The sequence below is a fragment of the Zonotrichia albicollis genome, chromosome 2 (genome assembly GCF_047830755.1).
Source record: "Zonotrichia albicollis isolate bZonAlb1 chromosome 2, bZonAlb1.hap1, whole genome shotgun sequence".
NCBI classification, from domain to species: domain Eukaryota; kingdom Metazoa; phylum Chordata; class Aves; order Passeriformes; family Passerellidae; genus Zonotrichia; species Zonotrichia albicollis.
This window is the reverse complement of record NC_133820.1, coordinates 89762585-89780600: the sequence shown is the minus strand read 5'-3', so window position 1 is coordinate 89780600 and position 18016 is coordinate 89762585. Positions and strand designations below refer to the sequence as shown.

Here is an 18016-nt window from a genome sequence, read left to right as displayed (position 1 = left end):
CACATTGTCCTATTTACCTTGTGTGGTCCAGTCTGTGCTCAGGCCATCAACAGTGCAACAGCTCACAGAGGAATCGTCCCTGAAACTTCAGAGCTAGAAAGTTAATTTGAAATTAGGGAACAATTTATACTCCTCAAAACTACACACATTGCATCATCTTATACCTTTTTGGTGCTTGCTTTTTCCCACTCACAAATCCTAGTTAGGAAAAAAATGTTTGTTTCTAAATGACACTGACATTTCCAAAGTGTTCATTAATGGACAAAACTGTCAACTACTGCAGTATAAATGAAAAAATAATAATGTTTTATACTTATAGATAAAATAATAATTTATGAAATAACAAATATCCTAATATTCAAGAAAAAAAAAGCCCAGGAAAAATACAAATGTTTCTTAAATTAAAAAAAAAATCATTTTGCTGTTCAAATTCAGGATTCCTCTCCTACAATCCACATTCACCTTTTCTCCCAAAGAAGGGAAGAAGAACACTGAATATCATGACAAAATGCATATTCTATACCAGTATTTCCCTCAGAAACTCTGTCATGGTGAGGAGAGAAGAAGTGATAAGGGAAAATCTTAGCAGAGCTGAAGAGATTTCATACAAACCAGCCACATTAATCTTTCAATACTACTTTGGAGAAGAAAACTACATATGTTGTTTTAAATAGCAATGTGTCTTTAGAATTCAGAGCCTAGGGTATAACTCCCAGCACCATAGTTCATTCTCTTCCATTGTTTTTGTAGTTTTGGACAGAGCAAACTGGTTATCTGTTTAAAGAAACAATGAAACAAACAAAAGAGAAACAAAAAATGTTTTACTTTTCTAGGAGGAAAGTGCAACTAAATTTATTAAATTGTTTTGAAACTGATTAACTGCATGATGAAGAACCTCTTAAATACCTGGACTGATAAAAATATGGTTTTAAACAAAAAACACCCAATTTTTGCAGCCCCTGCAAAAATTGCAGCCACTGCAGCCCCAGAATTTATACCATGACTAAACACAGCTGAAATGAGTCCCCTTGCCAATATGAAAATGAGAACAATATAGAACATTAAACATGATTTTTAGCTTTATCAGACTTGAAGATTCCCATGAAAACAATAAATCTCTCCTCAACACTTCCCGCCAATATTTTTGCTGCGACCTTCTACAGGGAACACATCTGGAACACATCATTGTGTTTGAATAGATCCCTCTGGGATAATCCCCACTTCAAAGTAGTGCTGGGGGAGCCTTATCTGGGGCTCTGTTGCATTCAGGGTCTCCCATGGGTCCTTTCTGACTTCATGCTGGCTGGCAGACGTTTTATTTTTACAACGGGTCGTTACAACAGGTGGCTCAGTTATTGTCTTCTCCATTGTCATATTCTCTGTGTAGAACCTCTGAATCTGGCTGTGGGGAGCAACTGTAAAACCTGTCAAAGCAAACATCAATTCAGTCTATTAATTTACTATTTCAGAAGGCAGCCTCTAAAATCAGCCCATTCCTAAATGTCAGAGCAGAAGCCCAGTTTTCTCAGGGTGGTAATTTTTATGCGTCTCAGATGAAAAGCATAACAGAATGAAGAGAAACAAGACCATCAATTTTCTATCTGTGCTTAACATAATTAGTGAAATCCCTTCTTCAAAAGGGATCTGTGAAACTTTCTGTTCTGAAAGTGAAAAGCATTAAATAATTTACAGAAGTAACATTTCACTGTAGAAAGCTTAGCAAGATCTGCATAATCTGTGTTTAATAAAATAAAATTATTAGAGACTTGAAAAACATTTTTCCTGCTTATTATTTTTTTCTCAGAAATAAAATTTCAATGAATGTAATGCTCTAGAAAGTCGAACTTCGATGAAAAAATATGAAGCATCATTTCCATTTTACTGATGAGAAAATTCATCTACAATGATATGGTCTATTTTCTGCAACTGATTCTTTTCACATCAGGAAGGAAATTTTTCCTGAAAGGTCAGGTATATTGAGCAAACACTTTCTCTCCCATCAACTTGCTGACAAAGCTGTCCAGAGCTGTTGGTCATGTTCCTCCCAGTGCCGGTCTTTCACTGTCAAAGATGTTCTTTTACCTGTTCTGTGTCTCTGCCTGTAGCTTTTAATTGTGAGTGATGAGTGCTGTCCTGCTTCCTGGATTCTGATGCTGAGGACAGACATAGAAAAGTTTTTGTTTACAGCATCTTCATATTCTGAGATGCAGGTCAGAGGTACAGAGGGCATGAGTTTTTCCCATGCCTGTTTTTTTCCAACTAATACAATCAGTCAAAATTCATTATGACTATTTCCAATTAGATCATTTTCCCACCCTACTTAAGAGAAAAAAATTCCCTTACGTGCATTGGTAGTAGTGTGATTTTTTGTTTTCTCAGTTAGTGTCTGCATGCCATGTATGTCTCATTCCCCTCAGCATTTTGGTGTCCCATAGGATTCCATTTATTGTGCAGTTTTCCACTCTATAAATATTTGAAACATGAGATTCATGGTTTACTCTGACAATGAAATACAGAAAGCAATTACTTTTAGTTTATCAGTAATCTTTAGGAAACAATTGTCCTTTAAAAAGTCTTAGTTATCTCTAGTGACCATTTGGTATTTCCAAGTGAAACAAAAGAAAAAGAATATATAATTTTTAAAAAATACTAGATTTCAAAATGGACATGAGCTTAATATAGAATTAGATTGAATTCATTCTTCTGAAATGGGACAGGCTTAACCAGAATAGTTCCCAGGAACTCTATTAAAGCACCAGGAGTTGTTATAATAGTCCATACTAAATTTAACTTTATAAAAAAGAAGCTCCCTATTATCTTATGCTTTTAAATTCTGAAATGCAGTATTTTCTTTGATATTTCCAATTGCTTCAGCCCTGCCTGTTTAATTTGCTCCCTTCATATTTCCTCTGCAGTTGATAACAACATTGGGTGTCACACATCTGTTCTGTGCCATATCTCCCTCTGGCACTGGAGAGGAAATCTTATTCCCTATTTCCTGCTGTCACCTCTCATCCTAAAGAGGCAGATCAGTAACAAAGGAGCTGCAGTTCTCATAAAACTGCCCAAATATTAAAATGGTTTAATCTTCTACTAGGAAATGCCAGATTCTCACCACATGCCTTACTTTCTACTGCACTTTGATCCTTCATGTAAGCTACAAATATTTAGCATTTCAGATTTGCCATATTTGAATACACAAAAACCAATCCATTATCTCCTTCAAAATAGTGTAGAGAATAAAGGATAGAGATTTTACTATGTTTGTACTTAATTATAGATTTGTCTTTTGTCTTTTATTTAGAATCCATGTAAGTGTCAAGGTAAGAAAACACTTTTTTCCTTCTCAGGCCCCAGAGCAAGTGTCTCCATGAATATTAGCACTGAGATGTGTTTTATACAAAGTGAATCCTGCTCTAGTTGATCCTGTATGACCTGGGTGAACAATTATTTATATCTCCCAAAGCCCCATGCAAAGACAGCGAGTTTTGATCTGTATAAACAAAACCAGTGAGGGGAAAGTGAGGAGTGCTGTAGAGAATGATGTGTACAAAGGGCTGTGTGAAGCCTGATCAGAGAACTGGGTGTCTAACAGAAGATGGAGTAGTGGAGCGCTAGGGAAAGAAAACAACACATGGGACAAAGGTAGAGTAACCTTTTCCCAGCCTACTTTCCCAGTTTCTGACAGCCAAGGATTTATGGACTTCTTGAGCAAGTAGTTTCCTCAGGAGCACCTTGCTTATTAACCATTCACACACCCTTGAATAATTGGTTTTAATAATCTATTTTTGACTTCCAGACACATCCATTAGAATTTACAGTGCATGAAAAAAAATTGTTGGTTTTAAACGTCCGATTCTATACTTTATTTGGGCAGTCTTGTGTTATGAGAAACAGTGAATCGTTCCTGATTCACAAACTCCCCTTCTTCTGTCTGTCCTGCAACCACTCAGAGTTCATAAGACTGGCATAAGAATGATGAGAAGAGTCCAATTCCAACAGCTTGGAGGTTGAGGCTGTGGAATTCTTTTGTTTGTTTTTTTTTTGTTTTCCCCCAATGATAATAAATACAGTATTTTAATAGCAAAAAGGGGCAGATGAAGATCCTCTCTTAAAATCTAATGTAACTTCTTTACCAGCTAACCCTTTTTAGCTTTGCACTTGAAATGTGTTTTCTCACCACACTGCCAGTTCCAGCTATGTCTTTAAGCTTTTACTCATTTTAAGGACAGGAATCCACATTGCTGATGCTAATACAGAGCCTCAGGAGATCATCTGCAGAGACGCTGTTCCTTTTTGCTCACTCCCAGAGACTGACAGGCATCCCAAATGAAACTCATTTTCTCCTTATCCTGAGGACAAGGAGAGGTGGCAGGTTCCAAACAGAGTTTGGCTTTGTAGCTGCAAGGAGAAAGGTGCTATGGCTGGCTCATTTTACAGGAATGCATTTATCCATGGCCACGTACTTTATTCACATTCTTTAAAGACAGGAGAAACAGGGACAGGGAGAAGACCTGGCTAAATCTGCACTGATTCAACGCTTCACTTTCTCTTTGTTTTCTTTCATCTCCATCTACTGGCCAGAAACAGCTTTAGCTGGAGCACAAAACTGCTGAAACACAACCATTGCATCCACACAGGTCTTCACACTAACTATTGACAAAAACTGCAGTTTTGGGGATTTGGTGTTTCTTTTGGTTTTTTTTTCCAGAGATACCAACTCTCTAAACAGACAAAACTTAACAGTAAAGCATTTCTTTTGGCATTTTATTCTCAGGTATTTTAAAATGGTGATGTTGCATGATTTAGGTCAAGTAATATAGGCAAGGTTAGCTTCCCTGATTCAATATCCTGTATTACATTATTTCTCACTGATCGGAATACAAATGTGAATTTTATTCCAAGGGGGTTTTTTTCTTGAAATATTAGCATTGGTTTTTAAGACAGTATATGAATTGAATATTAAACCTTTTAATTAATTGACAGCAAATCCTATCACCACCAGACACAAGATAGGCCTGTGCAGTTATTAAGGAACAGCATTTTGTTAACAGCACATATTACATGAAAAATTGTACTTCAGATATATTGAAAATAAAACTTCCTGTTGCCTGATAGGAAAAAAAGCAGCCACACACATAGTGGAGAAATGCTAAGTTGAAAAAATAACTTCTTTTTTGCTTCTTGCCCGCCATCAGAGGACACTGGCCATCTGTAGTAGGTGACAAGCAGTGGTAATAGTGTTGGCTAAATGAGAGACAAGTAACAACCTTCAGAGCAAAACTGACTGAAGTTATAATTCCCATCAGTCACCATTAAGTTGGGAATATTTCACTATATACTCCTGGATAGTGATCCCTTGAGGAAATTCTGCTGACATGTACCCTCTCCACTCTTCTGGAAGAAAATTCCATTCCATCAATGAGTGTGGCTCTTCTGGTGCCTCAGGGGAGCTTTGAGCCTCTTCTGCTGGCAACAACATACAAAAAACCCTCAAAAAAACCCAAACAACAAAACAAACTAACAAAAACCCACAAAAACCCCAAAATTAAAAAAATCCCCCAAAACAAACCCTGAACAAAACCAACAAACCTCCTTAAGTAAATGAAATTCCACTACATGTAACTGTCTGCATCTAGTGTTACATCAGCACAAGTTATTCTTAAGCCTAGAGTGGTAACAATACTAAACTCAAAGATATTCTCATTTCATGGTTTAGCAGCCACAAAAATTCCCTGCACCTCAGCTGAAGTCATGGGCAGCCTTTGGAGTGATAAAGCAAAATCATGAATGTCCAAACTGGCTTGTCCCTCTTAGGTCCTACCTTTCCTTCCTGAAAACATACAGAAAGTTTATCACTGCTCTGAACCAGAATGATAGGAAATGATCTGTTGCAGAGGTTGTAGAAACGGTCTTCCCACAGCAGAAACTGCAATTCCTTATCTCCTAAGCAAAGAAATGAATTTCACACTAACCTCAGCCTTGCAGGATGCCCTGGTTTCAGCTAGGGTAGCATAAATTTCTTCCCAGTAGCTGTTAGAGTGCTGTGTTTTGGATTTGGAATGCAAATGTTGCTGATAACACCCTGACATTTTGGTTTTTGCCAGGTTGTGTTTACCCTAAGTTAAGGACTTGTCTCCCCCTCTTTGCCTCATGCTCTGCCAATGAGGAGGAACACAAAAACTGGGAGGGATCCTATCTGGGACAGGTGACCCAAACTAACCAAAGGGATATTCCACACCACAGAATGCCATGCCCACAGTGTATAAACTGGGAGGGGGGTTGCCTGGAAGGGTGGCTGATCTGGGTTTAGGAACATGGGTCTGGAATCCGTGGGTAGTGAGCAATTGCACAGCATCCTTTGTTTGCTCATCAGGAGGAGATATCCCAGGCTGCCATTCCCATGCTGATTTCCTAAATAGGCTCAGAAGAGCTGAGAGGTGATGTGGCTTCTCTACCAGGTAATTAAAAACATCAGATTTAATTCAGTGAGCAAAATCTGTGAACTTGTGACAAATGTAAAGACCAAACATTTAGGCCTCATGGGCTGTGAGGAACAAGATATGACCTTTGAAAAGCAAATACTCTGATACACAAAAGTGGTTGAAAACTCAAGAGACAAACCCAGATTTCGACTGGAATAACTGTACTGTGGCTGAGGTTAGCATTTAGTATTCAAAGACAGGAAACAGCTTTCATGTTCTGAATATGCCTCCATTCCTCATTTCTCTTTTGCTTTAGAGAAGATGCTATAGAAGCCTTTTCCTGAACAAATCCCATTACTGCTATTCAATATTGAGCCCATACCCCTACATCTCAACAGAAGTTAAGCTGTCCTGAGAGATGTTCTTCCTTGAAGCAACACAAACATCTTCCTGATAACCAACAGGGGAAAGGACCTGTACTAGACAGACACTTTGATCCTGTTTATTGCTTCTTGGAAGACAACAAATACATTTCTTAGAATTTAAGGTACCATTGAGCCCCATAAAAAGAAGTAGCATTTTCTAAGTTAGCAAAGGAAAAGCAAACCAAATGATTGAATAGCAAAGGATAAGGCTCCTCCATAAAGATGTCAAAAAAATATTTCAAAGCTGTAAAAACACATGGTGTCAAGTACTTGACTTTTGTATTACTTTTAATAGCACCCTATTGTATTTTGAAGACTCAGTGTACGTGTGCACCCCTACAGATATCACTAAGGGAAAACAAAGCTCCAGTTCAAGAGCCTGAGGCAGCTGCATAGCAATACAGACAAGCATACACAGAGTCAATAGGAAATTCACCTTCCTTAATTCTTTATTTCATCAAAAATTCCAACTGTGCAACACGTCTTACTCTCATGCATGTACTTCATACATGAGACTGACAGATCTAGATGTGTAGAGAACAGACAACATTTGGCATAACAACAACTGTTCTATGCTGGGGAAATGCCAGCCCTTGCACTCAGCAACACTTTGAAATCTCTGCAGGGAAAAAAGCGATGACAGAATACCTCAACAGTACACAAACCCCATGTTGTAAGCATGAAGGCTACAAGTCACTTTCTTACATAGATTTGGCACAGATTCTCTGGGGGATCTTGTAGACCAAGCCAGGTAAAGGAGACTTGACATTCATCTGCATTATTATCTGTCATGACCAACCTAGAGCTGCAAACACAAAGCAAGTAGCTTCACCTTCAGAACAGTCAGAATGGGTGAGGGTTTAGATGGAAACTCACCCACATTCAGGGAGATGAGCTACTTTTGAAAGCAGTGCTCATGAATGCTAGTTACTCTCATGTGCTTATTAAACAGGCTAATGGAACTCCAGTCCTGGAACACCTGCATGGTGTTCTCTAGTTGCGCTTTTGTTTCTGAGTGCAACTTGGAGCACTTTTGTGTGGATGTCCAGGGTGGATTTGGCACCTCTTTGTTCAGGCAGAGTGAAACACTGCTATTGTTTGCAGTGCTCTTCACGCCACACTAGGTACATCTCTCAACCCCATGCAACAGCTGAGCAGTTTGTTAAAAAAAGATTGGAGTTATACCCAGGAAAAATGTTTGAATCAAAACTACCTTTCCTGTATCAGTACAACAGTTTAAGATTACTTTGGTTCCTTCATAAAGATGTCACTTTATTTTAAAAATAGATAGCTGCAGCTAAAGCTATGTTCTGCTACTATACTTTCTTTGGGCAACAGTACTTAAGTGCAATGAACAACAGGAACAGTTGACTGCTTAAAAATTCCGTATTAAGGAACTAGAAAAGCCAATATAAGTGATCCAGACAGCTTTTAAATATGGAAAGGAAGCATTGTTTAAAGCCTGAGCAAATTGAGAAAATGCCACAGAAGCTTTTGGATTAACCCTGATAAGTTCAGTGGGAACAGGCAAGAAGAGATCTCCAGGCAGGATCCAGAACCAACCTACCTGTCAGGCTGACAGCGATTCATTCAGTGCCCTTTGCTTTGATCAAATGATTAACAGGGTAAAAAAGCAACTGCACAAAGATGCTCTGTGCTGGCTCTAGCACCCAGAGCAGCCCCATCCCCTGGTTCTATTTGTTCTCAGTTACTTTGAGTAAAAGGAAGGCAAGAGGATTACAGCTGGTCCATTAGGAGAGCAATTCAAATGCTGCTTATGTTACAGAGAGCCAAAGCTGACACGGTTTCTAGGAAATGCCAAATGTGCTAAGATTCTTGCCACACAGTCCAAAGAAAGGGGAAAAAATCTAAGATTTAAGATCTGAGAAAACGTACAAAAAGTTTGCTGCAGGGCAAAATTTACATGTTTTAGACTGAGGGGAAATTGAAATAACAAATACCTAAAAAACAAACCCCACAAAGAAGAAGGTTTAGAGTATAGCAAAATTGTTATTGTTAGGACCAGTGCTTGAGATAACTGACATGACTTACTAGTTCTCTCACAGCACTGGTATCCAGTCCTAAGCATTCATCTTCCAGATGCATGAATGCTTGAATTTCTGTAAATAAGAGATTACCAATACTGAACAAAATGAAAACTGGAACAGCACTTTGTTGTACTATTTCAGCTGCCTCTAAACAAACTACATTGTCAAGTTCTATGGTTAAGGCAGTTTGTCTCACAAACCTCTGGGTATAATAGTTCTGGGCTGGTTTTGGTATACCTCATTCTTTATCTTCTTTTCTGAAACACTTCCAAAGGCAAAACAAAGTTTATTCTTTAATATGAGAGGCATTTATTACATGTAAAGTTCTACCTTTTCTTATTATAAAGGAAGAAAACTTACACTCTCTTTGTGAAAAGATCTGTTTCAAGAGACAATTGAGATCTACTTGAAGAACACTTCAGTAAGAACTTAAGTTTTTAAAGATCAATGCATATATTAACAGCTTTGAAGTAACAGAGTGGGAAAACTTCACTCATCTTTGTTAGAAATCAGGTAATCTATGCCTACGTTTGCTGGTAGATGATGTATTGCTCTTGAAGTACCAGAAAAGACCTGAGAAGGTTTTTTTTATTCTTTCAGGTCAGGCTGTCAACTGCATGATTGCTTTAAACGAAACAGGTTTGCTGCCTACCAGATCACGTTGCACATTTGCAGCTGGTACAACACTACATTTTATAACTTAAGAAATGCAACTGCATCTGAACATGAAAAACATTTTAAAGTCAAGATATGTATATTTACTGTCACACCAGGAATGCCATTAAGTTTCCATCCTACAGACTCAGGTGAAAAATTTGTTAAAAAGTCAAGAAACAAAAAAGCATAAAATCTGTAATAGGCAACAATATACAAAGTTTCATATATAAAATCGTGACTTGTATAGTTTGTTATTTTCATCTTTTCACAAGAGAAAATTAAAAGAACCACACATCACTGAACTTCTACACAAGCTTCTTGTGTTTCAATGTCATTTATTGAGGAGTGAATGAGAGACTGTCAGACATGCCAAAGAGACTTCACATTCAAGGGCTGGAAGCTGAACAGCTTTCCTCATTGAGTCACTGTACAAGTTGTTTTTGGGAATCAAAAGTGCGATCAATGAGGTCTTCATGCTCGATGTTTGTCTTCAGTTTTTCATCTTTTGATCTACTACCTTGTTGGGCAGAAGGACACTTCCTACCCTACAAAGACTCACACTCCAATTCATACAATTAACACTAGATGTAGAGAAACGTTTATCTGTTATAACGTACATCTACTGCTGAAGGTCTTATGTCTAATGAGAAAATTCAACTTGTTTCCCTTTCACCATCGTATGGATGGCTGATACCGTTAGAAAAATACTCTTCAGTGCTATTGTAGGGTTTACAGGAAACTTCTTTCATGTTGTGGGATAGAAACCGATTTAAACACCGTTCTGAAAGAATGCTTCTTCCTGCTGCCACTGCCTGGAGGTTGCAGAAGAATGGCCTACACGCACTACAGTTCTGGTTTTACTCAGAAAAGAAACAAAAGAAACCTAAACAATAGGGTAAACGTTTATTTGGAGTTAGTTTTCTTGCAGATGATAATTAAGGCCCTTTAAGCAGAGTTCAGGAGCTCCTGTATGGCTGCCTGTTGATCTGCATTGAGCTGTGATATGCATTCTGTCCACAGTCCTCCGGATGTCTAGAAAAAAAATGAGAAGGTGTCTTTATGCAGGCTGAAAGTGTCCAAGGCACATCCTAAACTTTGCTATGTTTACAAAGCTCAACATTCACTTGGCTTAGTCCTGTAATATACATGCCAAAGAGACTGAAATCTTCAGGGGTACACAGTGCTACACAGGTTCACCTTGAGATGCTCCAAAAGGCTGAACAGCAGCAGAGTAATGGATTTGGGACTCCTGGGAACTCCCTGTAACAACTGTGTGGGTTAACAAATGGCACTCATGTCTGTGTCAACCACAGCTGAAGCATTTGATGGTTTTGCAAAGAAGTTAAAAGACCAATGTTCAGGCAAAACTGAATCATGCTTCTTCCACATGAATGTTTTGGGCACTGGTGCAGCAGTAACACACTCAGAGCTTCCAGGTGAGCTCTGGGATTACAGCATGATGTGCTACATGAGGGTGTGCAAAATTCTGCTGCCAACATAGAGCGTGGCTCTGCAGTGAAAGGAAAGGTCAATTACTTCCCAGAGAGACCTGCACAGCATCTGTCTGGGTAAATGTAAACCCTTCATCTGTGCCAGCACAGCCCTCAGCTGAGACATTAGCTTTTAAAGTCACCATCAGTGAGGTCTGTTCTAATGGTGCCAGAAAGTGCTGAATATTAATCAAGATTGAGGAAAAAGTAGTTATTAGCTTATCAACAGAAGCTGGAAGCAATTGGCACCCTGCTTTCTTTAGGATAATGACAGGGAAAAAAGTTCCAGGTGACTGACTTTAGGTCTTTAGATTGGCTTTTGCAATAATTGTATAATTTAAGTAAAATTAAAAAAAAAAAGTTTAATTTATATTTGTTATATTTTACATTCAGCTCTATTATAATGCACTTTTCTCAAAATTTAAAGTTAAAAAAATAAAAATGGATTCAAAAATAAAAAATAAATGCTCTCAAATGTAAATTTGTGGGTTTAGTTTTAAATATCATTAGGCATTTTAGACTCTTAATGTATGGTGAAATATTGTAGAATTAAATGCACTCTTCCAGCATTTCTGATGCATATTTAAATTGATACTTTATGCTGAAATATTTCTGGCCTGACAATACCTAAGCAAAGAAGTTTATACTCAATTCCAATAATGACTATTTTGATCATGTTAGACACTGACAGTGAAATAGCTTACTGAGATAATTAAAAAAATTCTCCTAGAATCTGGGAAGTAGGAGCTTGTTAGCAACTCCACAACCTTGAAAATTCCTGTCATAGTATAAGACTCTTACAGTTAGTAAGAGTATAAAATTCTTACACCTTTACTAAAGTTAAAATATCATGTATGAAGAGAAATAGGATTGGTAACACTGTGCTAAAATTGAATTTTTTACAAGACGTGACTTTAAAAATTATGTTTTTCTCCTCAGTCCAAAGGTAAATCATTCAGCCAATGCTGAAGGTCTTATCTCACATTAAAGTTTCTATCAATCCTGGCCACAACCAGACATTGTTGTAAACAACTAATCTATACATGTATGTGCCACTGTAGTATTAAAAAAAAAACTTGGATGATTTGAGGTAAAGTGAACAAATGCATTAGGTAAACCCTAATACAAAGGTGCATTCCTAGACTTTGAGTACTAACAGCAAGGATTTGTATCTGTCAGGCAGAATTTAGAGCAGTCACTTACACTACTTTCACTCTGAAACTTGCTCAATTTCCTTCTCTTTATGCCTTCAGAATTTTAACAACTTTTCCTACCAGACAGAATGGATCTCTCCGGCTGACACACTCATACAGGTGAATCAGTTCCAATGTCAAGTATTTCTAAAATTCTTGAACCTGAATTTTGCCAAAGCAGGTCAGGTAGAAAGATAATAATTGAAGATCAGCTGCATAAAATCCTCCATGCTTTTTTTATGAGCAAGATGCTTGCCAGGCACCTTTCTCTCATTAGTACTACATCCACCCAACAACATTTGGCCCTGGAGCAGATCTGCACTATGAGCACTATCACTTACAGCACTGTAGAGAAGCACTGTTTAAGTTCCTGGACATCCCCATCATCATTAAGTGACTCATTATGGCATAAAGGATGTGAACCTTACAGCAGTTCCCCAAAGGCAGGGAAAACATCAAACAGCCACCTATATTTGCACAGGACTGAAAAGGGCAGTAGTAAAATAACTTGTGGTTTGCACTTGTTACCTAACAAAGATCCCAAGCTGCTGCTGTACTAGAAAGCCACCACAAGGTGCTGGTGACCCTCACAAGAATCACATCTTGGACCAAATCCTGCAGTACAGTTCACTGATAAAAGGACATGCGGATTTCTCTCCAGATTCTAATTTCTGACTCAGAAAAAAACCCCACAAAAACTAATACTGGCTCACATATTAACCATCTCACTGCAGGAAAGTTAGTTACAGTTATTTTAGTCAAGTGCAAATGTCACAAGTTTTATTATGAATCATTCAAGGAACATCAAAGGATCTCCAAGATCACTGGCTGAACCCTTATTCTCTAAGGAGATAAGGCTCTCAAAACTGGTTGAACAGTTTAGCTCCTTGTGCAAGCAGACTCTAAATGCTCCCTTTCTACTTAAGCAAGCATTTATTTACCTGCACTTGGCGGACAACGTTAGCCAGCCGCTTGGTGCACGGATCTTCGTGTTTGATAGCTTCGTGGATTTCACCATCCGCAATTATCCCCAGTATTCTGGGAAGGTTGGAATTGTTGGGACCCAGGACAATTGGGTTATTGCTGTTACAAAAGATATATTGCAAAGGAATTAATGGTTATCTAAAAATAATGTAAACATTTTACACATAAGTGAAGTGATTTTGAATGATCTTATTTTGAAGCTGCTTATTTAGGTTTAAGTTTCACACAGCTGAATAAGTATGCACAGCTTTGTTGCCTGCTGACAGCGTGTTCCCCCTTCTGTTAATATTTAACCAGCTGATTCTTTACTCAGCCTAAACTTTATCAGGAAGAAGTTCTGAACTTTACAGAATGGCTGAGTTCCATACAGATGGAACTGTAAACAGTGTGACAGAAATACCCTGCCTAAAAGGACTTGTTCCTCTCTCTGTGCCTCCCAGGACGCTGTGTTACTGGCGTCAGGAGCGTCGGTAACTTCAGCTCTCTGCCAGCACTCTCCATGACACAGCAAGCAAGCAGCTCTGCTCCCTCTTTCCCAGCCAAATGCTGGAGTGGAGGAGTATTAGCAATCAGCAATCTGTGTGGAACACATGATCTACTTCCAGCCCTGCCACCTACCATTGCTGGAATGCAGAGGCTGTGAATGTAGGACTGGCAGAGCTCCAGAGAAGCAGGTAGCCAGGCTGAGCCACCTGCACAGAAGTGAGCTGCTACTGCAATTCCCAATTTCTATGTTCCTGTTCACATGCACCTGGCAGCATTGTTATGGTGTCTCATCTGTATCTCACTGCTCTATAATCAGTCAAGGGACCTCAGTTGCAATTTTGAGACTTTGCCTTAATAAAGCACCCAGAGATACAAGCTATTCACAAAATACAAAAGACTGTAAGAAATCTAAGTTATTTCCCTTATATTTTTCTCCTAAGATGTAATACAGTGCCAGCCAGAATGTGCTTACTACATAACACCTCAGAGGCTACATTTTTTCACTCATTTATGAAGTGCATCACACTAGAATAACTGTTTACTTTTTTATTTTACCTGCAGGAGGGAGCACAAACCCAAAGAATAAACTGAGGGATAAGATCCTTTCAATGACAACTGAAGTAATTATTAAGGGAGACAGCACTGTACAATGAATTTTTCCATATTATTTCTCTGCTTTATACTTCACTTTGTTGGAAGCAAAAGGGTGCAAAAACCTGATCAGTTACTGGTCCTGATACATAAGCAGAGTATCAAAAAGTTTTCCTGAAACTTCCTGTAAAAGTTTTTGGCAGATCCTTTGTCATTATAGATATATAAAGCAGCCAGGATTTTTTTTCCAGCTGTACAGACACTATTTAGGACAGGAACTGTTTAAAAAAGCAGCAATAACATCAGGCAAGGCTCAGTTCTGACATTTCTAATTATCTTCTCTAAACCACATGTAGATTAACCTCACAGTTTCTCAGTTTTGGAAAAAGAGGGCAAGGAAAGAGCATGCAAACAGGCTTACTTTCTGCATTAGTGTGAAGACTTTGCCTTACCTCTCAAGTAAGTCACACAGATAATTGAAAGTATGAACAGCTTCTTCTTTGTCTTCATGAAGTGGAAGCCATGATAACCAGTGTGGAAGGACTTCTTCAACGTTTATACAGTCAGGCTTGAACTTCATTATCTTTCCTATTGCTGAAATGCAGTTTTCTGTTGCATTCACATTCTCTTTGGCTTTGGCATCTGGTGACTGAATGACTCTCACCAGCAATGGAAGTGCCTCTAATTGTTAAAAACACAAGAATAAAGTTTAACTGCACAATCAAGCTGTACTTTATTATTATCACACATCTGTATATAAAAATATGTATGGATGTACACATACACACCACCCACCACTAAAAGGTGCCCTAGGAAAAGGTCATAGGAATAATCTCACCTATTACTGAATCAACTTGGCATAGTTAGGATCATAAAAATTAAGGAAATCTTTCAATAGAAGAAATATGCCAGTTTTTTCCCTAGGTTAACAGCAATTATATTTTTTTAAACAGTCATGTGGTAACCACACACACCCTTCTAAATGAACATTAATGTCACATTTTTAGCCACTAGTGTCCATGCAGGCCTCCAAGCACACTACATGCAAGCAGGAACAATTGTCCTTGTGTTCTTCTGCTAAAAATAAAATACTAAAGCTGTGAAATTCCTTATCAGCACATAAGCAGGTTATGGAATTGTACAGAAAGTACAGTTCGAAATAACTCTAATTACTGAGGAAGAGTAAGATCTCTCACTTCTGAATTTTGATGAGTAAGTAGAAGCTTTGCAGTTAAAGAATGCACAATCCATTTTCTATATTAAGTCCACTGCATTAGATTTTTGAAGAATTAAGCAGCTATGGAAAAGCTGTTAAACATTACGGAACTACAGAAACATCAGACCTGCTAGCTTATGTATACTGAATGCAGGATAATGATGCTGGGCTTTTCTACACAGCAGAGTTTGTTTCAGAGAGGTCTACAATGTCCAGGACGACTGAGCCTGCATTTTATACCTCAGATTTTCATGGCTGCTGAAGCTAAATCTCATCTCATCCGTATCCCACTCACTAATACTAATGAATGACTCTGTAGGTATGTGTGTCCTTGCAACTGTAAAATTAGGAGGGCATCAAAATGAATCAGCATAATTTTCTCCCTACAGCCTACCAGACAAGTTTTCATCTTGTCTATAAAACAGATGCATTCTTACATGATACTGTGTTAGACAAACCTTAGAAAAGCCTTTTGACAATGGAAGACCCATCTTGTACAATGTTAAGCTTTTCTCCAAGGACTGACTGCTCTGACTTCTGGCACCACACAGTTTTGAGGCCACTGATGTGAATCAGGAAGAAATCCATGCAGTTGATTGATACAATTTTCACAGAGAACAGCTGATTATATTCTTCCACCAACATAACAGAAGCAACCTTGCCAGCTGCATCAATTGTAACCTTGTACCCATGTCGAGAAAGTGACTTATTTTGCTGTAGTTCCCTTCCATCCTATTTCTTTGCCCTTTACAAAATCTGGTTTTTGTGATGTTTGTTTCATCAGGTAACTCACATGCCATTTACAAGTTCTTGCTGTATTCCTGGACATTTTTAACTGACTGCCAAAAATGCTTATATCAATACCTCTGCTTTTTCTGAAGAGTATTTACATACTCTTCAAACTTGCAAAAGAACAATATGCCAGTGCTGTATATCACCCAGTAAAGAAAATAAGTTACAAATAAAAGCCCACAGACATGATGTTTTTCAGAGATATAGCACAACCTCTGGGGTAGATAATGTCTCATGACATGGATTTGTTTCTAATCACAGCATATCTTCATCTATTAAAATAAATCATAAAGTTTTTTCATGTATGCAAAAAGGATTTGGAATACTTTTGAGGTGTCTGCTAATAAACTGTATACTGTAAAGGTGAAAGTTTATTTTATCCAAAATTCAACTTAAGGAGAAGCCAGGTGTCTGGGCATAATCAAGAATTATTTGCCCAAGTACAAAGAGAAGCATCAAAGATTTTACAAAGTTGAAGTGGGGTAAGATAAAGTGTAATTACAGAAAAATAAAAGACTGTTAGACTTCAACAGAGGCTAAAAAGCTCAAAAAATTTCAAAATCAGAACTGTCTAGACAATTCTAATTTTTCATGCTCTTAATGATTCATTGCAAGGCTTCCCACACTGCTTTTCCTTTTCTTTTTTAAAAAGACACCTTATCCTGATTGTTATCATGTAACAGTTACATTAACAATGAAAATTACAACCCTGATTGATGTAGGCAAGACTAGTGTCAATCTGTATCAGATGGTTCTTATTTTCTTAATTCAGCTTTCATATAATATTCAGGCAAAATACATATTTTAAATACATACTTAGAAGATATACTATATCATCTAAGTATTCATTATACATACTATATATATTTTATTAAGGAAAAAAAACCTTTCATAAGGGGTGCTACTTAGTGTGCAAAATTAACTTTGGTGACTGGCAAGAAGAGTGCAAGCAGGCAATAATTTCTTTAAATTTAGGACGAATTTGAAGTTTTAAAGAAATTTGAAACATTCAGAAAGACAGCAGACAAAATGTTTCTGATAAGTACTCTCACACTCATTTCGCTTCTTTACAGAAATCAAGTTCCTTTTTATATAATCAGAAAGCAGAGAGCCACACAAGTCATATTCTAGGCTATTCCTTAATATATGTCTCTTGTGTAGTTTTTCCAGACATCCAAAGGCTTTTGCATTAATATGTAACCACATCAATATTACTAGAAAGCATCTATGAGACAGCTGTGTATCAAAAAGATGGTTTTTATGAAATTAAGATTTGCATGCCAGATCATATTTTAAAAAAGAATATGTAACTCAAGTTTGCTAAGCAGTCAGTGCTGCAACAGGAATGCTACTAAGCAGAGCCACAATAAAGCCTGAGGAAGTGAGGTGGTTTATCACTCAATCCATCACGGGTCCATGACACAGGTGAGAGCAGCACTCTGTGAGCCGCTCCCAGCTGTCCCCAGCGGCAGTACCTGGGCAGACGGGCCGGTAGCTGTCGCCGCCGAACTGCGCGATGACTCCCACGCCATAGGCGGCGGCCTGCCGCACCTCAGGGCTGCTGTCGCACACCGCCTCCAGCATGGGCCGCAGGAAGTACTCGGCGTACTTGAAGGACGAGGGGCTGCAGTGCTCCACCACGTCGTCAAAGATGCACAGCCCCCACTGCCGGTCCGGCCACGGCCGATGGGGACACTGCGGCACAAACA

The 18016-nt window shown here is 38.3% G+C and overlaps 1 protein-coding gene across 1 annotated transcript in view; it reads right to left on the bottom strand.

Annotated features, from left to right (window-relative positions):
• Positions 1-10441: 10441 nt before the first annotated feature.
• Positions 10442-18016, bottom strand: part of IPO5 (importin 5) — a 41888-nt gene continuing 34313 nt past the window's right edge. The window contains exons 23-26 of the mRNA XM_005493220.4: positions 17783-18002; positions 14752-14980; positions 13180-13321; positions 10442-10587 (exon numbers count right to left, since the gene is read on the bottom strand). Coding sequence (XP_005493277.1) covers positions 10501-10587; positions 13180-13321; positions 14752-14980; positions 17783-18002 — 678 coding nt within the window. The 3' untranslated portion in view covers positions 10442-10500. The remainder of the gene's footprint in view (positions 10588-13179; positions 13322-14751; positions 14981-17782; positions 18003-18016) is intronic.